General features: G+C 37.8%; 1 protein-coding gene across 6 annotated transcripts in view; it reads right to left on the reverse strand.

Annotated features, from left to right (window-relative positions):
• Positions 1–27,050, reverse strand: part of Naaladl2 (N-acetylated alpha-linked acidic dipeptidase-like 2) — a 1,352,651-nt gene that overhangs the window by 571,076 nt on the left and 754,525 nt on the right. For all 6 annotated transcript variants that reach the window (XM_039103971.2, XM_039103968.2, XM_008760899.4 and 3 more), the window contains one exon: positions 26,033–26,152. In XM_039103971.2, the coding sequence (XP_038959899.1) occupies positions 26,033–26,152 (120 nt within the window). The remainder of the gene's footprint in view (positions 1–26,032; positions 26,153–27,050) is intronic.

The raw sequence follows: 27,050 nt of genomic DNA on the forward strand, positions 1-27,050 counted from the left end.
GTGCAAACACTGTGGAAATTGCCCAAACCATAGAAATAGACCTGAGTATATAACTGACGAACTTTAGATTGTTCTACAGATTTTCTTGTATTCTGTATTTATAGCTGCCATATTCACAAACTGGGAAACAGAGTCAACCTCAATGTCCACCAAAGCTGTGTGTTTATTTTAGAGCAGAAGTGAAAGCAGGAACCCAGGATAAGGCCTCTAGGGAACACACTAAAGAAAAGTGCATAGCTGACTTAGGTGAATTAATAGCAGAAAGCAGAAGAGTGGCTAAAGAAATGCTGGAATAGAAGAGGTTACGGGAAGGATTGTTGTGCATAGATGAGGACTACATCGAGGAAAGAACGTATAAAAACCTACATGGACACCACCTATGTCACAAGAAGATTAAAGGAATATTCAGAAAAATAATAGATTACATGTGAAAAGAAAGAAGAGGAGCGAATTCTGGGGGTTGAAGGCTTATGTAGGCATAGACTGGAGAGTATTGGCTGAGTAGTTAAGAGCGAATGCTGTTCATGTAGAGAAGCTTGGGTATTCTGTTTTGTTTGTTTGGTTTTGTTGTTGTTTTGTTTGTTTGTTTTCTCACAATTAAAATCACAATTGTTGTAAGCTATAACTATAGATCCAGCATGATCTGTCAGCTTTCATCTCAGAGGGCACTTGAACTCATATACATATAGCCAATATTTAACACAACACATAACAACAATAAATCCTTAAAAATGTTATAGATTGAGATGGATATATCTGCCTAACACCTGCCCAGAAAACATAAGAATCTGCGTTCAGATCCCCAGTAACCAACATTTAAGTCTAGAACACATAGAAACAGACCAGTAATCCCAACACTGTGGAGCCAGAGATGGGGCCACTCAGAACAAGCTGGTTTGTTAGCCTAGCCAAAATAGCTTTATCAAGGTTCAGAGAGAGACTCAGTCTAAATAGATCATAAACATACCCAACACCAAATTTTGGATTCTCTACATATACATATCTGCATATGCACCCTACACACATACATACACAGAGACATACAGACACACACAAAGACACATATACATAAATACACATAGAGGCACACACACACGCGCGCACACACACACACACACACACACACACACACACACACAAACATTTTGCTCAGCTCACAGGAAATTCCACAATCGCATATATTCACAACACATAAATTTATATGCAATGACATTTTATACTGCATTCTTGGACAGAGAAGGAAGAATTAGGGCTGACATACGTGAGCAGATGTGTGGCTTTCAACCTCCATATCTATCTGATGTCAAATACATCAGGATGAGTGCATCATGCATGCATAGCCTGTGATCAAGCAAATTGCTAGAAGCCAATTTCACATTAGGATGATAAACATGGCTATTAACAGAAATCAGGGGCTGTGGTAATCAGATGATCTGGGTTTATTAATTTTAACTGTGTCACAAAGATTCCTTGATACTTGAATGGTGTTATAAGACAGGAGGGGTACATTTCAAACATTTTGTTTTATATCTCCTGTGTGTTCAACACAAAATAGGTAGGACTGTTGCAACAGGATTAACTGTTCTTGTTTCTTGAGTCTTAGAGTATATTCTGGAAATCTACATAAAAATACATTGTTATGTGGATTATTTTCAGCTTGAAACAAAAATTTAGTATGATAACTGTCATAAAATGAAATACAATCAATCAATTTTATAGTAGAAAAGAAATTGGAGGCTTTACACAGAGCAAAGTAATTCAGGTCTAAGGAAAAATGGAAGGTTCTCTACACTCTATGCATGTTAAAATCATGTCAGTAAAGATAAGACACAGGCCTAACTATAATACCAATACAATTCCAAAGGAATGACATAAGGATTATAGCAGAGACAACATTAACTCTAATGAAAACAATTTAAACACTTATAAAGCTTTCACTTCATACTAAAATTAACACTCAATGGCAGAGCAAATTTATTGTCTGAAGAGCATTCATAAAATTTCCTTTGATAATTTTTTAAACAAATGCATTTCTAACATAGCTGTGGAAAAATATTTTGTACCTGAACATGATCTTATATTTTACTAAATATATTGAGAAGGTTAATCAATGCTAAGACCTCCATTTATGAAATGTGAAAACTGCCCAATCTCTTAGATCACAACTTACACTTATAAAAACACTATGAACTTCTTTATTTTGAGATGAGTGTAGCCAATTTACAACAGTGAGTAATATGTTCACACCTACTCTACAAGGTCTACTGAACATGCCTCTACACTGAAAGAAATGGCTAAGGCTAAAATTTAAAATAATCTAATTAATTAGAAAGATGATACATTAAATACAATGGAAGCTCAAAGACTAAGACAGTTACTTGTATTTCATTATTTTGTATATCAATAAATATAAACTTAAAATCTATCTATAATTAAGTCTATGTTTTATATTACAGGAGATTCTAATTTTTTTAATACTTGCATGGACTTGGAAGTTAACTGATGTACATAGCAAGGACCTTGTATAACTCAACCACATCACCATTACTAACAAAGGAGTGGTGATCTCTTCTATTCTCACCGTCTTCACAGACAAAGAAGAATAAATCATAGTCAAAACTTTCTTTTTCTGGTTCTGGGAACACATCAGTCACAGACAAATTTAAAGTAAAAACTTCTAATAGGTAAGCCAAGAATGCAAATTCAAGGCAAAAGTAACCAAGCATTCCCTCAGGAAAGGCCAGGAGATTCTGCATGAATATGCCTATAACTCCTTGCCATGTAGGGACCTAACTCCTCAGGCCTTGCCATAAAGAGATCAGTTTGCATTACACTCATGCATATTTCCTAGCAGAAGCTTGGCCAGGTACAAGGCATCTCCTCCCCCCTCCTCTTCTTCCTTCCTCTTCTTCCTCCTTCTTCCTCTTCTTCCTCTTCCTCCTCTTCTTCCTCCTCCTCTCCTTCTCCTCCTCCCCTCCTCCCCTTCTCCTGCTTCCTCTTCCTCCTCCTTCTTCCTCTTCTTCTTCTTCCTCCTCCTCCTTTTACTTCTTTAATGTAATTGCTTTGTTGTGGAATAAAATTGATCTGCACTCACAAACCAAACCACTGATATTCTTCTCTAACTGAAATACGATGAAATTTACTTTAGATTATGACATATTGTAGTCAGAAGCAAATGCATTTACACTGAATCTCCATCCTAGAAAAGGACCGCACACTTACTTATTATAAACTTTTTTCTTCAACCTTGCATTCTAAAAGGACATTTTAATAAAAAAAAACATCACCAATTCTTAGTCCTAAGACATGTGAGATGTACTTAGCATAATAAAATAATTTTATCATTTTTAATTATTAATTAGAATGTATTTTGATATGCTATGATCTTAACAGGCTGCTAAATCAACACAGTGCTGGATGATTTCACAGAAGCCCATCTGGCATATTGTACTTTTGCACTAAACATTTTATAGACATTAATCAAATGCTCACCATACACCATGAATCTACAAACTATGCTTGGTTATTAAACGAACATGCAGACTAAGGTGATTATGGGGAAAGACTAATTTCAAGTTACAAATTCTTTTTATTCCAGGTAAGATTTAGCAGTAATATTTTGATGAATAACTTATTGAGAACTTTGAGCTAATAATACATTAACTCAGAAATTCAAAAGTCCTGTGATTCCTTAGGAACTCTATTAGAGAGCAAATTCACTGTAATTTTGCTTGTTTGCTTGTTTGCTTTGTTTAGGGAGTCAAGGATCTAACTTCCTGCATGCTACTAATCTGATAAAATGTTAATTTGTATGAAGAGTGATTTAAACTGAAATGACCACATCCAGTCCATTGGTTGATTTTTACCATTATTTCCAGGCAGAATATCAAGTGGCTCTTTCCCCCCTGCTAGTCAAGTTGAATTTTGGACAGCTAAATTGGAAAGTCCAAGTCCTCGATTACTATGCCTTCTTGAGTAAGAGCACAGATGAGTGAAAGATTCTTCACATCAATAAAATCTTGTGTCCAAATGGAGAGCTTTCCTTAAAAGCAATCAATCAGCTCCCATGGAACAAGGACTAGCTCAATTGCTGGTGAGAGTCAGAACCATTCCCAGGGGCCTGTAGAGAATCCTGATTACGTATCCTTTGCCCTCAGTTTCATTAGCTAGAGATGTTTGTTTAGAAGGCTTCAACAGAAGCAAAGGAAGGAGGAGATGAACATTCCCGTGCTCATCAGTTTCTTCAATGAGTTTTACCTGTTTTCAAATTTCACCTACTCTTTCCTATTCTTCTCATCTTGAGGCATTTGAAAATAACTTGAAACTTAATTGTTCAGTTGTGATGAAATATGACTGAGACCACAGCTTATAAAAGCCATCTAAACATTCTTGAAAACAGATAAATTCACAACTGTGAAAAGCTGAGATGCTTTAAGAGTATCTCAGGGTATGCTGGGTTTAGACGACAGACCCCAGCGTCCCTTTATGGATTGAGCAATGTTAGAGAAGTGATTCATTCAAACTCGGAACTTTATTCATGGCTCAACTGTCAGTCTACAGCAGGTATGTGAGAACGTACAAAATATTGTCTATTAGAGATCGTGTATTGAGAAGGACGCAGAAATAATGCACAAGTACTTTTCAAATAATTATCTTTAAAACTATCTCTGAAACTAGGATGCTGATAGCCTTCCTCCTTTGGTTGCATTAGTAATAGGCTTATTAAGAATAGCTAGAACTATCCTCAAAAACAAAGGACTTCCGGGAGAATCACTATCCCTGAACTCAAGCAGTATTACAGACCAATAGTGATTAAAAAAAAAAAAAAAAACAAAACCTGTATGGTATTGGTACAGAGACAGGCAGATAGACCAGTGAAATAGAATTGAAAACCCAGAAATTAACCCGCACACCTATGGTCACTTGATTTTTGACAAAGGAGCCAAAACCATCCAATGGAAAAAAGATAGCATTTTCAACAATTGGGGCTTGTTCAACTGGAGGTCAGCATGTAGAAGAATGCAGATAGGTCTATGCTAATGACCATGTACAAAGTTTAAGTCCAAGTGGATCAAGGACCTCCACATCAAACCAGATACACTCAAACTAATAGAAGAAAAACTAGGGAAGCATCTGGAACACATGGGCACTGGAAAACATTTCCTGAACAAAACACTAATGGCTTATGCTCTAAGATCAAGAATCGACAAATGGGATCTCATAAAACTGCAAAGCTTCTGTAAGGCAAAGGACACTGTGGTTAGGACAAAACGGCAACCAACAGATTGGGAAAAGATCTTTACCAATCCTAAAACAGATAGAGGCCTTATATCCAAAATATACAAAGAACTCAAGAAGTTAGACCGCGGGGAGACAAATAACCCTAATAAAAATGGGGTTGAGAGCTAAACAAAGAATTCACAGCTGAGGAATATCGAGTGGTTGAGAAGCACCTAAAGAAATGTTCAACATCTTTAGTCATAAGGGAAATGCAAATCAAAACAACTCTGAGATTCCATCTCACACAAGTAAAATGGCTAAGATAAAAAAAAATTCCAGCAACAGCAGATGTTGGCGAGGATGTGGAGAAAGAGGGACACTCTTCCATTGTTGGTAGGATTGTGGACTGGTACAACCATTCTGGAAATCAGTCTGGAGGTTCCTCAGAAAATTGGACATTGCACTACCTGAGGACCCAGTTATAACTCTCTTGGTCATATACCCAAATGATGTTCCAACATACAACAAATACATATGTTCCACTATGTTCATAGCAGCCTTATTTATAATAGCCAGAAGCTGGAAAGAACCCAGATGCCTTTCAACAGAGGAATAGATACAGAAAATGTGGTACATCTACACTACTCAGCTATCAAAATCAATGACTTCATGAAATATATAGGCAAATGGATGGAACTAGAAAATATCCTGAGTGAAGTAACCCAATCACAGGAAAACACACATGGAATGCACTCATTGCTTAGTGAATATTAGTCAAAATTCTCGAATTATCCAAGATGCATAGACCACATTTCAGAAGCCTACAGAGAGGAATCGCAAAAATCCCTGAAAGAATTCCAGGAAATTATAAATAAACAAGTAGAAGTCCATAGAGAGGAGTCACAAAAAATCCCTGAAAGAATTCCAGGAAATCATAAATAAAGAAGTAGAAGCCCATAGAGAGGAGTCACAAAAAAATCCCTGAAAGAATTCCAGGAAAACACAATCAAACAGCTGAAGGAATTAAAAATGGAAATAGAAGCAAATGAAGAAAGAACACATAACAACAACCCTGGATATAGAAAACCAAAAGAAGAGACAAGGAGCTGTAGATACGAGCTTCACCAACAGAATACAAGAGATGGAAGAGAGAATCTGAGCAGAAGATTCCATAGAAATCATTGACTCAACTGTCAAAGATAATGTAAAGCGGAAAAAGCTACTGGTCCAAAACATACAGGAAATCCATCACTCAATGAGAAGATCAAACCTAAGGATAATAGGTATAGAAATGTGTGAAGACTCCCAGCTCAAAGAACCAGTAAATATCTTCAACAAAATCATAGAAGAAAACTTCCCTAATCTAAAAAAAGAGATACCCATAGGCATACAAGAAGCCTACAGAACTCCAAATAGATTGGACCAGAAAAGAAACACCTCCCGTCACATAATAGTCAAAACACCAAACGCACAAAATAAAGAAAGAATATTAAAAGCAGTAAGGGGAAAAGGTCAAGTAACATATAAAGGCAGACCTATCAGAATCACACCAGACTTTTCGCCAGAAACTATGAAGGCCAGAATATCCTGTACTGATGTCATACAGACCCTAAGAGAACACAAATGCCAGCCCAGGTTACTGTATCCAGCAAAACTCTCAATTAACATAGATGGAGAAACCAAGATATTCCATGACAAAACCAAATTTACACAATATCTTTCTACAAATCCAGCACTACAAAGGATAATAAATGGTAAAGCCCAACATAAGGAGGCAAGCTATACCCTAGAAGAAGCAAGAAACTAATCGTCTTGGCAACAAAACAATGAGAAGAAAAGCACACAAACATAACCTCACATCCAAATATGAATATAACGGGAAGCAATAATCACTATTCCTTAATATCTCTCAACATTAATGGCCTCAACTCCCCAATAAAAAGACATAGATTAACAAACTGGATACACAACGAGGACCCTGCATTCTGCTGCCTACAGGAAACACACCTCAGAGACAAAGACAAACACTACCTCAGAGTAAAAGGCTGGAAAACAACTCTCCAAGCAAATGGTCAGAAGAAGCAAGCTGGAGTAGCCATTCTAATATCAAATAAAATCAATTTTCAACTAAAAGTCATCAAAAAAGATGAGGAAGGACACTTCATATTCACCAAAGGAAAAATCCATCAAGATGAACTCTCAATCCTAAATATCTATGCCCCAAATAAAAGGGCGCCTACATGTGTAAAAGAAACCTTACTAAATCTCAAAACACACATTGCACCTCACACAATAATAGTGGGAGATTTCAACACCCCACTCTCATCAATGGACAGATCATGGAAACAGAAATTAAACAGAGACGTAGACAGACTAAGAGAAGTCATGAGCCAAATGGACTTAACAGATATTTATAGAACATTCTATCCTAAAGCAAAAGGATATACCTTCTTCTCAGCTTCTCATGGTACTTTCTCCAAAATTGACCATATAATTGGCCAAAAAAACGGGCCTCAACAGGTACAGAAAGATAGAAATAATCCCATGCGTGCTATCGGACTACCACGGCCTAAAACTGGTCTTCACTAACAATAAGGGAAAACGCCCACATATACATGGAAGTTGAACAACGCTCTGCTCAATGATAACCTGGTCAAGGAAGAAATAAAGAAAGAAATTAAAGACTTCTTAGAATTTAATGAAAATGAAGGTACAACATACCCAAACTTATGGGACACAATGAAACCTGTGCTAAGAGGAAAACTCATAGTTCTGAGTGCCTGCAGAAAGAAACAGGAAAGAGCATATGTCAGCAGATGGACAGCACACCTAAAAGCTCTAGAACAAAAAGAAGCAAATACACCCAGGAGGAGTAGAAGGCAGGAAATAATCAAACTCAGAGCTGAAATCTACCAGGCAGAAACAAAAAGGACCATAGAAAGAATCAACAGAACCAAAAGTTGGTTCTTTGAGAAAAACAAAAAGATAGATAAACACTTAGCCAGACTAACGAGAGGACACAGAGAGTGTGTCCAAATTAACAAAATCAGAAATGAAAAGGGAGACATAACTACAGATTCAGAGGAAATTCAAAAAATCATCAGATCTTACAATAAAAGCCTATATTCAACAAAACTTGAAAATCTGCAGGAAATGGTCAATTTCCTAGACAGATACCTGGTATTGAAGTTAAATCAGGAACAGATAAACCAGTTAAACAACCCCATAACTCCCAAGGAAATAGAAGCAGTCATTAAAGGTCTCCCAACCTAAAAGAGTCCAGGTCCAGACGGGTTTAGTGCAGAATTCTATCAGACCTTCAGAGAAGACCTCATACCAATATCATCCAAACTATTCCACAAAATTGAAACAGATGGACCACTACCGATACCTTCTATGAAGCCACAATTACTCTTATAACTAAACCACACAAAGACCCAACAAAGAAAGAGAACTTCAAACCAATTTCCCTTATGAATATCTATGCAAAAGTACTCAATAAAATTCTGGCAAACGGAATCCAAGAGCATATCAAAAAAATCATCCACCATGATCAAGTAGGCTTAATCCCAGGCATGCAGGTATGGTTTAATATACGGAAAACCATCAATGTGATCCATTATATAAACAAACTAAGAGAACAAAACCACATGATCATTTCATTAGATGCTGAGAAAGCTTTTGACAAAATTCAACACCCCTTCATGATGAAAGTCCTGGAAAGGATAGGAATTCAAGGCTCATACCTAAACATAGTAAAAGCCATATACAGCAAACCAGTTGCTAACATTAAACTAAATGGAGAGAAATTTGAAGCAATCCCACTAAAATCAGGGACTAGACAAGGCTGCCCCCCGTCTCTCTACTTATTCAATATAGTTCTTGAAGTTCTAGCCAGAGCTATCAGACAACAAAAGGAGGTCAAGGGGATACAGTTTGGAAAAGAAGAAGTCAAAATATCTCTATTTGCAGATGATATGATAGTATATTTAAGTGATCCCAAAAGTTCCACCAGAGAACTACTAAAGCTGATAAACAACTTCAGCAAAGTGGCTGGGTATAAAATTAACTCAAATAAATCAGTAGCCTTCCTCTACACAAAAGAGAAACAAGCCAAGAAAGAAATTAGGGAAACGATACCCTTTATAATAGATCCAAATAATATAAAGTACCTCAGTGTGACTTTAACCAAGCAAGTAAAAGATCTCTACAATAAGAACTTCAAGACAATGAAGAAAGAAATTGAAGAAGACCTCAGAAGATGGAAAGATCTCCCACGCTCATGGATTGGCCGGATTAATATAGTAAAAATGGCCATTTTACCAAAAGCGATCTACAGATTCAATGCAATCCCCATCAAAATACCAATCCAATTCTTCAAATAGTTAGACAGAACAATTTGCAAATTCATCTGGAATAACAAAAAAGCCAGGATAGCTAAAACTATCCTCAACAATAAAAGGACTTCAGGGGGAATCACTATCCCTGAACTCAAGCAGTATTACAGAGCAATAGTGATAAAAACTGCATGGTATTGGTACAGAGACAGACAGACAGACCAATGGAATAGAATTGAAGACCCAGAAATGAACGTACACACCTATGGGGACTTGATTTTTGACAAAGGAGCCAAAACCATCCAATGGAAAAAAGATAGCATTTTCAGCAAATGGTGCTGGTTCAACTGGAGGTCAACATGTAGAAGAATGCAGATCGATCCATGCCTATCACCCTGTACAAAGCTTAAGTCTAAGTGGACCAAGGACCTCCACATCAAACCAGACACACTCAAACTAATAGAAGAAAAACTAGGGAAGCATCTGGAACACATGGGCACTGGAAAAAATTTCCTGAACAAAACACCAATGGCTTATGCTCTAAGATCAAGAATCGACAAATGGGATCTCATAAAACTGCAAAGCTTCTGTAAGGCAAAGGACACTGTGGTTAGGACAAAACGGCAACCAACAGATTGGGAAAAGATCTTTACCAATCCTACAACAGATAGAGGCCTTATATCCAAAATATACAAAGAACTCAAGAAGTTAGACCGCAGGGAGACAAATAACCCTATTAAAAAATGGGGTTCAGAGCTAAACAAATAATTCACAGCTGAGGAATGCCGAATGGCTGAGAAACACCTAAAGAAATGTTCAACATCTTTAGTCATAAGGGAAATGCAAATCAAAACAACCCTGAGATTTCACCTCATACCACTGAGAATGGCTAAGATCAAAAACTCAGTTGACAGCAGATGCTGGCAAGGATGCGGAGAAAGAGGAACACTCCTCCATTGTTGGTGGGATTGCAGACTGGTACAACCATTCTGGAAATCAGTCTGGAGGTTCCTCAGAAAATTGGACATTGAACTGCCTGAGGATCCAGCTATACCTCTCTTGGGCATATACCCAAAAGATGCCCCAACATATAAAAAAGACACGTGCTCCACAATGTTTATTGCAGCCTTATTTATATTAGCCAGAAGCTGGAAAGAACCCAGATGCCCTTCAACAGAGGAATGGATACAGAAAATGTGGTACATCTACACAATGGAATATTACTCAGCTATCAAAAACAACAAGTTTATGAAATTCTTAGGCAAATGGTTGGAACTGGAAAATATCATCCTGAGTGAGCTAACCCAATCACAGAAAGACATACATGGTATGCACTCATTGATAAGTGGCTATTAGCCCAAATACTTGAATTAACCTAGATGCCTAGAACAAATGAAACTCAAGACGGATGATCAAAATGTGAATGCTTCACTCCTTCTTTAAAAGGGGAACAAGAATACCCTTGGCAGGGAATAGAGAAGCAAAGATTAAAACAGACACAGAAGGAACACCCATTCAGAGCCTGCCCCACATGTGGCCCATACATATACAGCCACCCAATTAGACAAGATGGATAAAGCAAAGAAGTGCAGAGCGACAGGAGCCGGATGTAGATCGCTCCTGAGAGACACAGCCAGAATACAGCAAATACAGAGGCGAATGCCAGCAGCAAACCACTGAACTGAGAATAGGTTCCCCGTTGAAGGAATCAGAGAAAGAACTGGAAGAGCTTGAAGGGGCTCGAGACCCCAAAAGTAAAACAATGCCAAGCAACCAGAGCTTCCAGGGACTAAGCCACTACCTAAAGACTCTACATGGACTGACCCTGGACTCTGACCTCATAGATAGCAATGAATATCCTAGTAAGAGCACCAGTGGAAGGGGAAGCCCTGGGTCCTGCTAAGACTGAACCCCCAGTGAACTAGACTATGGGGGGAGGGCGGCAATGGGGGGAGGGTTGGGAGGGGAACACCCATAGGGAAGGGGAGAGGGGATAGGGATGTTTGCCCGGAAACCGGGAAAGGGAATAACACTCGAAATGTATATAAGAAATACTCAAGTTAATAAAAAAAAGAAAGATGAAAGGTGGAATCAGAGTTCAAGAACAGAAAAAAAAAAAAGTGCACATGTTTCTTCTCTAAACTTAACATACATACGCAAACTAGTTCTTGCCTGAAAGGAGTGTTGATGCTTTATGTAATCTGTTAAAATATAGCAACATAAATTAGAAAAACTTATAACTGAAAAGGAAAAAGCTTAGTGTTTATCTTAAGAACTTGCTGATATCATTTATGTAATTATGAATGTTAGTCTAAATTTATCTAACCTAATTTGGGAAATTAATGGAACTATTAAATTCTTTCATTTTTTAAAACAATGAATTATTTAAAATGTGAGATTATTGTAAAAATGGTCAGAACTATTAATATTGTGCCCAACGTTTAGATAGATGATCATATCAAAACAATTATCAATTTATTGTTAATTTAAGTAAATGAAAAAAGAAACTTAGGTTACTATGAATAATCTAAAATGCAATGCAAGAGAAAATATAGAAAATAATACTTGTGTGTAGACAATAATAAATGGACCTACAGCAAATGAAAGGTATTTTTTTAGCTTTAATAAAAGCCCTTTTGAAATATTCATTATTCAAACAAATAAAAGCATTTTATTTTAGCTCTAATATGTAAGGACCATAAAACTTTCTGGATAGTTTATACATAAACAGGTTTTATGTATATATTTAAAGAATGGTTAAGGGAATGTATGAAGTCAACAAACTCAGTTGTATAATAACAATTACTAACTAGAATAATATTTTATTAAGTAGAGGTTGTTTCAGAGTTTAATAGATTGTTTTTTGTATATTAATATTTTGAATAGCTTATTAAATAGTAATTTATTATGAAATGGGGGCATCTACTAAACCGAGAGATACAACATACCATGTATTTTATTTTTTATTATTTTTATTACTTAAAATAATTATTAAATTGAAATATATTCCATCATGTTATTCTTTTATTTGTTGGTCAAATACTTTTGAACTTGGGATGTGATATGGAGTGGTGACTATAGCCCAGTTCACTGCATTCAAGAAAAATTAGTTCCCTCTCCCAGAAGTTATAAATGACAGTTAGTTGTTAACCTTAACTCTAGTAGCTAGATATTAATTCACTCACTCAACCTTAAAATTGTAACGGGAAGAATAATAAGAGGAAGAAAAATTATCACTATGATATTGTACAAGATAAATCAACATAAGGAAAAGAGCCCAAGAGAAGGCACAAGAATCTAGACCCACTCATTCACATACTTAAGAATCCCATAAAACCACTAAACTGGAAGCCATAATTGTTATACAAAGGACCAGGTGCAGAACAGTGCATGCCATATGCATATGGCTTCAGTCTGTGAGTTCATTATGAGCTTTGCTCCTGTTGATTTAGAGAGTCTGTTTTCTTGGTGTTCTGCATTCATTCTGGCTCTCGAGTTCTTTCTTCTTTTTCTGCAGGGTTCCCTAATTTCTGAGGAGAAGGAAGTGATTAAGGCAGCTAATTTAGGGTTGATTGTTCCAAGTTTTCTCAATATCTTTCTATGGCTTCCTGTGGATCTCTATATTTCTTTTCATCAGCTGCAGGAGGAAACTTGTAAGATGTAGTTGAATAAGGCACTGATCTATGAGTATAGCAGATTATCATTAAGAGTTACTACTTACCTTTATACTTTTTTGCTCACTATTATTTATTTTGACCTGAGATTCCTGGGGTCTTACTCTCTTGGCCACCCAAGAAGTTCCAGGAAGGGGTTCCATCTTGTTGAATGGGCCTTACATCAAATCAGTTATTGGTTGGTTTTGCTTATAAGGATTGTGGCACAAATGTTCTAGCATATACTACAGGTAGTAGATAAGATAAAGGGTTTGCAGCTAGATTGGTGATTATGGTTCATTTTTGATAGATATCATACTCAGTGGTTTCCTGCACATGGAGCATAGAGGAAAGACTCTATGTAGGCGCAAGTTAAACATCTCCTTGCTGGATGAGTTATATAGGTGGTGTCATCAGTGTAGCTTGTCTTTGCTACTTTATGGTTTCTTCTTTCTTTTCCTGTTCTCTATATCTTTTATTCTACCTTTCCAACCCCTGACAATAGAAAGGAAAGAAAAAAGGATAGAGAAGAATGAAAGAGATCCCTGAGTAAAGTCAAGGGTAAAGAAGGGGACAATGTTATCATTAGATTACTTCCTGGTGATTATGGGTATTAGTTCCTTGGCACAAGTTTGTTCTTCTCTGTCTGGATATTGAATTTCTTGGTGTTGTTTCTTCTTTGTGCAGGACGACTTAACAAACTGTGACCAACAGTATCCAGCCAACACCAACCCTCATCCAACAACCAATCCTACCTCTCCGGATTCTAGCATTTATGTACCTTCTCAAACTTCTATATAATATCACACAATTGCAGAAACTATCTGCAGCTATCAAAATCACACTCTTGCTAGAACAAGACCATTGCTGTGGTCAATCTGAAGCAGCCATATACCCCACACCTGGGATTACAACAAAATCATATTCTCATAGTATTTCTGTGCTTTTAAAAGAAACAGAATGCTGGGGATTTAGCTCAGTGGTAGAGCGCTTACCTAGGAAGCGCAAGGCCCTGGGTTCGGTCCCCAGCTCCAAAAAAAAAAAAAAAAAAAAAAAAAAAAAAAAAAAGAAAAAGAAAAAAGAAACAGAATTCCAAAATGGGCACTACGGTTTAGCAATGGGGCCTTGCTTAGTTTGTAGAGAACATCCTATATATTTGGCAATAGTCTAGGATGTTTGGGGATATGCTTGGGATCCAAGTGACCTAAAATTCCATTAGATGTAAACCAATTCCATTACTGAAAACTTATTTTGGTGACAATACATGGCTACTTGAGACTCTGTCTCTCCCATTATTTGGAAATTTTATTTAGAACAGCTTCATATAATGTATATTTTAGTTTTCTACTGTATTAGAGTCTCATCCTACCCCTCAAATGCTCCTGAGTTTTAAATGTCTCTTCCTGTATCCCTTCCACAATCCATTGATCTTCCCAATGAAGTCCTCCCTCACCAAATCATCAATAACAATCTATTCAATTTTCCTTTCGTAATGAGATGAGATGTACTTCTTTGTAGTCTCTTAAACTGTGTATACCTAGCTGCCCTTTCTGGTTCTGTGGGTTGTCGTTTTATTGTCATTGAATTAACAGCTAACACCCACATATAAAGCAAATATATACCATATTTATTTTTTCTGGGTCTAGAATACTTTACTCAAGGGTTTTTCTAGTTACATTCATTTGCCTGCAAATTTTAAGACGTAAATATTGTCTAATAACTGAATAATACTTCATTGTATAAATATAACATGTTGCCTTAATCTATTCTTCTATTGAGGGACATCTAAATCATTTCAAATTTCTGGTTATCATGAATAAGTCAGTAACCAACATGGTTGGGCCAGTGTTTCTGTAGTAGGATGAAGCATCCTTAAGCAATATGCCCAAGAGAGGTATAGCTGGAGCTTGAGGTAGCTTGATTTCCCAGGTTCATAGTGGCTATACAAATTTCCACTCCCAACAGCAATGTATTGATGTTCCTTTTACTCCGCATCTTTGTCAGGATGAGCTGTCAGTTGTTTTGTTGATCTTAGTCATTTGACAGATACAAAATGAAAACTCAATGTAGTTTTAGTTTATATTTCCCTGATGGTTAAGGATCTCTAACATTTCTTTAAGTGTTTCTCATCCTTTTGTGTTTCTTTTGTTGCGTAGATTAATACCTCAGTTTTTAAAATTGGGTTATTGTCTTCTTGATTTGTAGTTTCTTGAGTTAAGTATTTTGAATGTTAGACCTTTGTTAGATTTGTAATTGATAAAATGTTTTCACATTGTATTAGGCCACTTCATCCAAATGGTAGTGTCTGGCTTTGCAGTTTCTTGATGTTCCTTTTACTAATTGTGAATTTTAGTGCCTGTGCTAATGGTGTTTGTTCTGTTAAAGTCTCCAGTGCCAATGAGTTCAAGGCTATTTTTCACTCTCACTTCTATCATGCTTAGTATTGTCTGGTTTTATATTAGTTTTATGAAGGGTGATAAGGATAGATCTTTTATATATATATATAAAACCATCCTGTTTGCCCAGGAGTATTTGTAGAAGATTCTGTCTTCTTCCAGAGAGAATTTCTAACTTCTTTATCAAATATCATGTGTCTATTGGTGTGTAGATTCTGTATGACGTTTCAGTACTAATCCATGATTCTTATGTTTGCTTTTGTGCCAATAACATGCTATTTATTTTATTAATATAGTTTTATAGTACTACTTGAATTTGAGGTTGAGGATGCCTCTGTAGTTCTCCCCTTTAGCACTGAGGTGATCCTCCACCAAACCCTGTCACCCATTTGCCCATCCCTACCTCAACCAATGCCCTACATCCTTTTTCCCTGGAGTATCAAGTCTGCATAGGATTAAGCACATCCTTTCCCACTGAGGTCAGACAAGGCAATCATCTGCTACATGTGTGCCGGGGGCCACAGATCAGCCCATATATGTTGTTTGGTTGGTGGCTTAGTCTCTGGGAGTTCTGAGGGGTCCAGTAAGAGGATGCTGTTGTTCTTCCTGTGTGCTTGCCATCCCCTAACTTTTCCATGGGGTTGGTCCCGACTACAGACCAATGGTTGACTGCATCTGTCTTAGTTGCTGGTAGCAGTAAGCATTTTCTGGTGTAACTCTGCATTCTATTATTCTACTTACTATTTCAAACAAATGCCAAATGGAGAACAGAGAAAACAGAGAAGGCAAGTGACACTGAGAAGCCCTAAAACATCTAAAACTTTAGCAAAGACAGATGGGAAAAATAGGAAAGTCTAAAATGTGAAAAAAGTATCTTTATAATGTATTCTCTATTTTAGTGACTCCAAGACTGTAGGCTATGTTTTAATTATTTTGGAGAAACATCCAACAATATTTACAAAACATGGATGGTTTTAGGGAATAAATTAAAACAAAGTCTCTGTTTCTGTTCCTTTGTCTCTTCTATCCTTCCTCTCTCACTAGTTAATTTCCTTCTTCCTTTCTCCTTTTCTCATCATTCCATTATCCCTCCATTTCTTTTCTATCATTTCTTCTATTTTATTCTGCTTCCTTCTTCTCTTTATCTTTTATGTTCTTCTTTTTATATATGTATATAGCAATATTTAATTGGGTAAAATAAAATTCTCAATCCTTCCATGCTACAAAGTGAGTATGAACACTTGGGGATTATAGTGAGAAGTATGTTACAATTAGAAACATTAAAACAAAGTCAGTCATAACATATGGTATCACTGGATATGATTTGATAGTTTTTAATATATAATGAAAATGACATTACAATATATGTAAGAGAATGCATTTGTTACCTTAATGTAAGCATAGATGTGATTTTTAAATTCTGAAGTTAATTTTAGACAAAGATTGGAAAGTTTTCAGACACATATTTAACTTAAATCCATAAGATGAACTTAAATATTAAAAATGTAATGTGAAATACATTCATATACACTCATATATATGTATATATATAATTTAGTTACTTTAATTTAATTGTTAATAAACCTTTTTAATATATTTATTGAATTAAATACATAATTACATAAAAATACTTGCACAATAAATAAATGTATGTCTGTGGTATGTGCATGTTTCAGTGCTAAAGGACATCGAATGGGACTTGATTCTCTTCTTTCTGCATGTGAGCCCTGAGAATCAAACTCACGTGTTTCATGGTGAAGAAAAGGAAGTTTCTGTGAAGGAAACTTCACGGTGTCAAGTTTCCACAACTTCAGGGTTATCTTGCTGACCCCCTAAGTTCTTTCTTGAAGACTGATTTCTAAGTGGCATAATGACACATTTCAACATCCTTTCATAAGTTATGATTGAAGTTATATTTAAGTCAAAATATGATTGGTAGATACACCATATTGGTCTAAATCATTTAAAACATCGTGTATATTGGTGGAATGGGGTAAAAAAATCTATCTTACTTAGCTTTCAAATGATTTAAACTATTGTGTTTTTATTTTGTGCTTACTTCTGAGTATGTTTTCTATGGCAAATGAAAGCATTCTCGAATCTTATAATTACAAATTATGGAGGTATTGGTCTCTCGTAATTACTTCCGAAAATTGGGTGTGAAGTGCCCCATTAAATTATTCAGTGGAAAAAGTACATCTTTGCTAAGGAACAAGATAATGTTCGCCTTTTATTTTTCTTCATTAAATACTAGCAAAGACTGTTTTAAGATAAAAGAGAAGCAAGTTTGCCTTCACATGCAGAATTACACTAAACTTAACCATGATACCCTTTAGTTAACTTTGTCCAAAGATATTCTAAAGTTGCCATTGAAATGGTCTAGGCTCCCTATTACAGGAACAAAGATATATTTTGCAAGTTTCAATGGGAAAATCTATTTCTTTCCTTTCATAAATTCTCCACCACATTTCCACAACTTACACAGAGCATAACTCTTTGCTCATTCCTATATACAGTATAACTTTCAGAAATACTATGTCGACAGAAACAATGATTTCTTTGGTCAAAGAGGCTGGAGAGTGCCTCAAACAACATGAGCTCTTCCCATTGTTCTCAGAACTAGATAAGATCCTTATTGCTAAAGGCATAATATAGGTTGGTTTCATGAAATAGAAAATTCAAGCTGTAGCATATCTAGCAGGCTCCTTGCTTTTATAGTGCCAAAATATGCTAAGAAGGTTTACTGGGAGAAAATGACATCAATGGTCTTAACCACTTTTGAACTCTTTGAGGCAAGATTTCGCTCTATTAGTAGCATGAAATCATGAAAAACTACAACTGGGTAGGCAAGGTATATTACTGACCCTCTACCAAAACAGCAAGTATTCTTCAGCACTGAGCCACCATTCCATCACCTTAATTTGAAATTTTAAAATAATTTTTCTTGGGCTGGAGAGATGGTTCAGCCGTTAAAGACTAGGCTCACAACCAAAATAATTTTTCTCATAAAATTCACAATTCTATAAAAAGTGTATATTTAGATAAATGTAAACTTGGAGATATCATCAATTACTAAATCTACCCTAAGTCACACTTCATAATTAGGAGAATGGGTACTTTAGACTCATACATATCTGTGAGGAAACCCTGCTGCTAAGGTAGACTTCTGATGTTACCAGAAAAGCCTGAGCTCCTTGCAAAATAGCAGAATCCCTTTGTCAGCTGGGTTTCCTCTTCTCTGCTGGATCCCAAACCTACTGAAGATCATGCTAATGACCAAAGTCAGTAGCCTTAGCTTCAGCCAATGACCTTTGCCCACCCTGGATATTTTCATCCCCTCGCCCCAAACTATATAACAATTGGTTCACCCTGAATTAAGGGTATGCATATAAGCCCACCTGGAATAAAGGTATATATGCAAGCTAAGACTATCTCAGAGAGCTATTTCAATGAAGATCATCAGAGAAGGCCTTTGCCTAAAACCTCTGTAATAGTAATTGTGGGAGAAGCATCACCCTCTTCCCACCCACCCATGCTCATTCATTTTCAGTTAGCCAGAGATCCTGCCCTTTCCACACTCTGCTTCTTCCTTCTAGTCAGGTGTGCAGCAGCATCTGGACACCCTGAGAGGGAGAAAGCAGAGGACATGGAGCCACACATATCAACCAATATTGCTTTGTATACCACTTCCATTTAAAAATATCCACTGAGTTCACCTCTACAAAGGTGAAATCTGTTAGTGAGTAGGACTAAATGGATATATTGTATTTCTTATATCTTTTCTCCAATTAGAAAAACATGCTTAAGAAGGGTTTCTGCAACTATATGTGACTGTTTTAAAGCATTTATTGCACTCTGAAAGATTATCTAGCAAAAATAGTACGTGTGTGTGTTTGTGTGTGTGTGTGTGTGTGTCCAACTGTGCATGATCTCACACTGATTTAAATATAAATTCATCCTCCATTTGATAGTTCTGGGCTTGCTCCTCAGTCCAGCAGAGCCTTCTGGGGACCTAAGAACATTCTGCCTCCTTAAGGAAACATTCATCGTCCCTAAACTAAAGAGTTTGAAACCCTGCCTAACCAATCCCATCATAGTAAAATATGGTGCCCACTTTCACAGTTTGTCTACCTCTGATACCCTGCAGAGTCAGATCTACCTACTATTGTAGTTTGCCTGGAACACAGCCTGCATTTTTGGATCCAACTGCCATCACGGTTGGGTCTGAATGAGACATTGTCTGCAGAGTAGGGTCTGCCTGGGACACAGTCTGCAGAGTAGGATCTGTAAGGACACAGCCGGTAGAGTCAAGTTTACTTGAAGCACAGTCCACAGAATTGGGTGTCGGATCCTCCAGGGTTTCCTCAGTGTTTTCCCCCTTCTGAGCCTTGCTAATGCATGTGGAAGTTCTTAGGAAAAGAACATCCTGGCCCACTTCTTGGTAGTGTGGCAGCTCAGATGCCTTCAGTTGGGTACCCTGACACTCATTGTCTGGTTCATGGATTCTGACAACTCTCTGAGGAGTCCTGCTGCCGTCACAATCATCCAGCTAACTCCATGGGAAAATAAGGTGTCTAAAGGACAGCAGAAGTGGGAAAAAGTAAGGGACATAGAGGGAAGGACCTGGGAGGGACAGAGGAGGGTAGGGATAAAGGGAAGTAGGAGCAGGAGTAAGAGGAGAGGGGATTGAGTACGGAGGCCAGGAAATTGAACAGAGGTGTGTAGCAGTGTGGTATGGGTAACTGGGTGTAGCTCCTAGAAAGGTTCACAGGACCCAACAAGGATGACATTAGTGGACATAACCAACAAAGGGGAGAGAGAACCTGTAGAGAACATATCCAGTGGATAGGCATGGCCTCCGGTTGAAGGATGGGGGCACTTACCCATCACAAAAATACTAATTCAGAATTTCTCCTGTCAAATTAAATGCAGGGACAAAGAGTGGAGAAAAGACTGAAGGAAAGGCCATCCAGAGACTGCCCCACCTAGGGATCCATCCCATCTGCAGACACCAAACACAGACACTCTAGCTGATGCTGAGAAGTGCTTGCTGACAGGTGCCTAGTATAGCTGTCTCCCAAGAGGATGTGCCAAAGTCTGACCAATACAGATGCAGAAGCACACAGCCAACCATTGGAATAAGCGTTGTGACCCCAGTGGAGGAGTTAGGGAAAGAACTGAAGGAGCTGAAAGGGTTAGCCACATTACAGGAAGAACAACAATATCAACTACCCAGACCTCCCTAAACTCCCAAGAACTAAACTACCAACCACAGAGTACACATGGTGGGGCCCATGGCTCTAGCTGCATATGTAGCAGAGGATCACCTTATCTGGCATCTATGGGAAGGGGAGCCCATAGTCCTGTGGAGGGTAGGGGAATGCAGGGGCACTGACGCCTGAGGGGTGGGCAGGTGGAGGAGCACCCTCATAGGAGAGTGGGGTGGAGAGGGGATGGGGGGTTTAACTTGGAAGGGAAATAACATTTAAAATGTAAGCAAATAAAATAGCCAATTTAAAAAAAAAAGAGCACAATCAAAAAGACCCAGGACAATATGACACCAAAAATGCGAAGCTATCCTGATACAACACACCCTGGAAAGTAAAAGCAGAGTCTCTTAAATCTAATCTTATAAAGATGGCCCAGGCTTTTAAAGAGAACATGAATACATTCCTCAAGGAGATACAGGATATACATTCAAATGGGTAGAGACACTAAACGACGGAGCAAATAAAATGAAGAATTACAGGAAAACACAAGCAAACAGGTGACGAATATAAATAAAACTAAGACGGAAAGGGAAATAGAAGCAATAATAGAGGAACTAGCCAGGAAGTGTGGAGATCATGTGTAAGTAGGACAGGGGAGAGTGAGAAGGGAGATGGACAGTGAAATGTGTGAGGCAATCTCTGCGGCATGCCAGAAACCTGGGATGGGGAGAGACCTCAGAGGGTCTATGGGGACAAGTCTAACTGAAACTCCTATCAGTGGGAGATGTTGATCCTGAGGTGCTCACTTTCTGTAGTCAGGCAGGACTTTCAGTCCAGGGATAAAGACAGCAACCCACCTACAATACCTTTGACTCAAAACGTGTCCTGCCTACAAAATGTGCTGGGACAAAGATAGAGCTGAGACTGAAGAAATGGAAACCAATGGCTATCCCAAATTGAGACCCATAGCAAAGGCAAGAACCAATCCCTGAACCTGTTAATAATACTCTGTTATGCTTGAACACACGAACCTAGCATAAATATCCTCTGAATGTCTCCACACAGAAGACAATGGAAAGAGATGCAGAGACTTACAGCCAAAGATTAGATGGAGCTCTGAAAATCTTATAGAAAACTTGGGAGAAAGAGAGACCCAAAGAGGACAGGGATTCCACAAGAAGACCAACAGGGTCAACTAAACTGGACCCTTGTGGGCTCTCAGAGACTGAATCGCCAAACAGTGGACTCAGGCAGGAGCTAATCCCCTCCTAACACAAACAGATATGTAGCAGCTTGTTCTTTGCCCAGGTTCCCTAGCAACTAGAATATTGGCTGTCCCTGAGCCTGTTGCCTGCCTGCCTATGCCCCTAAATGGACTGCCATGTTTGACTTCAGTGGTTTGAGGATGTGCTTAGTTCTTCAGAGACTTGCTATGTGTGTGTGGGGGGGGTGTTTGGTAGGTAGGGGAGCTGGCAGAGGTTATGTTAGTAGGAGGGAGTGACCCACAAAGTGTTTTCCCTACTGAAGAGAAAAGGAAGTTAGAATAAGGGGAGACCTTACATAAGGGTGTACTGTGAGGAGAGGAAGAACTGATGGGTTGTAAAGTTTATAACTAAAGCAGATGATATGATAGTGTACTTAAGCGAACCCAAAAGTTCCACCAGAGAAATACTTAACCTGATAAACAACTACAGCAAACTGTCGGGGTATAAAACCAACTCTAATAAATCAGTAGCATTCCTCTACTCAAAGGATAAAAAAGCTGAGAAAGAAATTAAGGAAATGACACCCTTCACAATAGTTCCAAATAACATAAAATATCTTGGTGCGACTTTAATCAAGCAAGTGAAAGATCTGTATGACAAGAACTTCAAATCTCTGAAGAAAGAAATTGAGGAAGATCTGGGATGATGGAAAGATCTTCCATGCTTGTGGATTGGCAGGATTAATATGCTAAAGATGGCCATTTTGCCAAAAGCAATCTACAGATTCAATGCAATTCCCATCAAAATTCCTACTCAATTTTTTATAGAGATAGAAAGAGCAATTTGCAAATTCATTGGGAATAACAAAAAACTCAGGATACCAAAAACTATACTCAACAATAAAAGAACTCCTGGGGGAAATCACCATCCCTGACCTCAAGCAGTATTACAGAGCAATAGTCATAAAAACAGTATGGTATTGGTACAGAGACAGGCAGATAGATCAGTGGAATAGAATTGAAGACCCAGAAATGAACCCACGCACTTGTGGTCACTTGATGTTTGATAAAGGAGCTAAAACCATACAGTGGAAAAAAGATAGCATTTTCACCACAATGGTGCTGATTTAACTGGAGGTCACCATGTAGAAGAATGCAAATTGATCCATTCTTATCACCATGTACAAAGCTTAAGTCCAAGTTGATCAAAGACCTCGACATCAAACCAGATACACTCAAACTAATAGAAGAAAAAGTGGGGAAGAGTCTCAAACACATGGCACTGGGAAAAATTTCCTGAACAAAACACCAATTGGTTATGCTTTAAGATTAAGAATCGACAAATGGGACCTCATAAAACTGCAAAACTTTTGTAAAGCAAAAGACACTGTGGTTAGGACAAAAGGGCAACCAACAGATTGGGAAAAGATCTTTACCAATCCTATATCTGATAGAGAGCTCATATCCAAAATATACAAAGAACTCAAGAAGTTAGACCGCAGGGAGACAAATCATCCTATTAAAAATGGGGTACAGAGCTAAACAAAACAACCTCATCTGATCATTATCAAATGACCAAATAGCACCTAAAGAAATGTTCAACATCCTTAGTCATCAGGGAAATGCAAATCAAAGCAACCCTGAGATTCCACCTCACACCAGTGAGAATGGCTAAGATCAAAAACTCAGGTGACAGCAGATGCTGGCGAGGATGTGGAGAAAGAGGAACACTCCTCCATTGTTGGTGGAATTGCAAACTGGTACAACTACTCTGGAAATCAGTCTGGAGGTTCCTCAGAAAATTGGACATTATACTACCTGAGGATCCAGCTATACCACTCTTGGGCATATACCCAAAAGATGCTCCTACACACAACAAAGAAACATGCTCCATTATGTTCATAGCAGCCTTATTTATAATAGCCAGAAGCTGGAAAGAACCCAGATCCCTTCAACAGAGGAATGGATTAAAAAAATGTGGTACATTTACACAATGGAGTACTACTTAGAGATCAAAAAGATGACTTCATGAAATTAATAGGCAAATGGAATGAACTAGAAAATATTATCCTGAGCGAGGTTACTCAATCACAGAAAAACACACTTGGTATGCACTCATTGATAAGTGGATATTAGCCAAAAAGCTCAAATTTCCCAAGATGCAAACTACAGACCACAGGAAACTCAAGAAGAAGGATGACCAAAATGCAGATGTTCCCACTCCTTCTTAAAAGGGGAAAAATAGGAGGGCATATGGAAGCAAAGTTTAGAGCAACAACTGGAGCAATGGACATTCAGAGCCTGACACATATGTGGCGCATATATATATATATATATATATATATATATATATATATATATATATATATATATATATATATCGACCAAAACTAGGTAAGATTGATGAAGCTAGAAAATGCATGTGGAAAGGGATTGGATATAGATCTCTCCTTATAGACACATCCAGAGCATGTCCAATACAGAGGTCAATGCTAGCAGCAAACCACCGAACTGGGAATAGGAACACATTGGGGGGAATTAGAACAAGTATTGAAAGATTTGAAGGAGCTTGCAACCCCATAAAAACAACAATGCAAACAACCAGAACTTCCAGGGACTAAACCACTACCTAAAGACTATACATGGACTGACCCAGGGTTCCAACTGCATATGTATCAGAGAATAGCCTTGTTAGGCAGCAGAGGAAGGGAAAGCCCTTGGACTTGCCGAGGTTGGACCCCCAGTGCCGTGGAATATGGGGGAGGGCAATAAGGGGGATGTATAGGGGGAATACCCGTATGGGGGACAGGGAGCAAAGGGAATGTGGGCTTATGAACAGGAATCCGGGAAGGGGAATAACCTTTGAAATGCAAGTAAAGAAATATATAATAAAAAATTTTTAAAAAGTAAAATTAGATACAGAGTCTCCCTCCTTTATTATTTCTCACATCTCTCTCTCTGTCTGTACTTCTCTCCTTCCCTCCTTCCCTGTCATCGTCTTCTTCTTCTTCTTCCTTCTTCTTCTTCTTCTTCTTCTTCTTCTTCTTCTTCTTCTTCTTCTTCTTCTTCTTCTTCTTCTTCTTCTTCTTCTTCTTCTTCTTCTTCTTCCTCCTCCTCCTCCTCCTCCTCCTCCTCCTCCTCCTCCTCCTCTTCCTCCTCTTCTTCCTCTCTCTCTCTCTCTCTCTCTCTCTCTCTCTCTCTCTCTCTCTCTCTCTCTCTCTGAACCACACACTTGTGTGTATAAAAAACATTGAGTCAAGTAGACCAGATTAGCCTCCAACTCAAAGATCTGCCTGCAGCTACCTCCTCAGTTCTAGAATTAAATTATATGCCACCAGGCCTGGCCTCATTTTTCTTACTAGGTCATCCAACAGTTTTCTTGAAAATGGTTTTTAAGTTTGAAAATTAGCAAAATCTTTTATGAAAGGATAAGAAAAAGTCCAGTTGTCTCCAGAGCAAGGTGCTACCTCTGACATAAACACAGAGACCATTTTTCTAAACAGAAATAGAAGATGAAGGAACAGCAAGCCTTCCCAACTATACATTATGCTAGATCCTTATCCAGTGTTTAGTTTGAACTGCTTTAATTATATAAACCCATCTAATGGATAAGTGTTAATAAAGTTCAATTTAAGTGAACATAAATAAAAATTCTGGATCCTGTTAGCCTATTATATTTAATTAGATTCCTGAGTACAGGCGGTTACTGTAAAGTTTCAGTTTAAAAAATTAATCACAGAAGAGAATAAGACAATTATGTTGTGATCTACAGGACAGATGCACACAGACATTAGCCAGTTTGAAAGCAGATTAGGAATTTTACATGTATCCTGAGAAGAGAAATCTCAAGTTCTTATTGTCAGTGTTTTAGATGTGGATGTTTATATAGGTATGCATCTTGATTTGGAGTTCACAGACTCATTATTCTCCAATTTAACTTCACAAGCACCTACCTCAAACAGCACAAAGGAATTGATTTACTCTTTCACCAAACAAGAGCCTTTGGACTAACCTTATATAGTAGTGGTAATTTTCCTAATTTCAGGAGTGCAATTTGATTTGTAGTATTTTTCAACTTTGTAATCCGTTTTAAGTCATCCATAGTTCCATAACTCACATCGATGACATCAGCCTGAAAAAAAGGAGAAAAAAATAAAGAATAAATAAATAAATAAAGCCTTATAGTGAACATAATGGCAGTCCCCCAGTTGTTTCTTGTGAATCAAATCTTCCAGTGCAACTTAATGTTATCTCTCAGTCTGTCCTAATTTTTACTTACTAATTTGACAGGTAACAATGATGCTTTTGATCACAAGGATCAATCTTAGTCATTGCTTGTCTTAGTCAGGGTTTCAATTCCTACACAAATCATCATTACCAAGAAACAAGTTCAGCTTACACTTCAACATTGCTGTTTCCCTCCAAAGGAAGTCAGGAAAGGAATTCACACAGGGCAGAAACTTGGAGGCAGGAGCTGATGCAGAGGCCATTGAGGAATGCTGCTTACTGTATTGCTTCCCTTGGCTTGTTCAGTTTGCTTTCTTATAGAACCTAGGACCACCAGCCCAGGGATGGCAACACCTACAATGGGATAGACCCACTCCTCTTAATTACAAATTGAAAAAACAATCTTAGCGCTGGGTCTCATGGAGGCATTTCCTCAAGGGAGGCTCCTTTCTCTGTGATAACTGGAGCTTTTGTCAAGTGGACACACAAAGCCAGCTAGTACATTGCTGGTCTGCTTTCTCCCTCCTATACAAGTTGAAAGCTTCCATGATAGTTTTCCTATGCTCATCTTTCATGAGTCATCTTACAAACATTTTCTTTAGGATAAATAATAACCATGCCGATCTCAGGCTTGTAGACTCAATGAGTCATCATCATTATTATTTACGATGTTCTCTGAGAATAATTATGCACAACTATTCAAGTAGCTCAAGTGATCAGCTATCAACACCACTCATTTGCTATGTCTCACCAACAAAATACTGTGTGGTACTCTGGTCTTGAAAATATGACATCAAATAAAT

The sequence above is a fragment of the Rattus norvegicus genome, chromosome 2, assembly GCF_036323735.1.
Source record: "Rattus norvegicus strain BN/NHsdMcwi chromosome 2, GRCr8, whole genome shotgun sequence".
Lineage (NCBI taxonomy): Eukaryota > Metazoa > Chordata > Mammalia > Rodentia > Muridae > Rattus > Rattus norvegicus.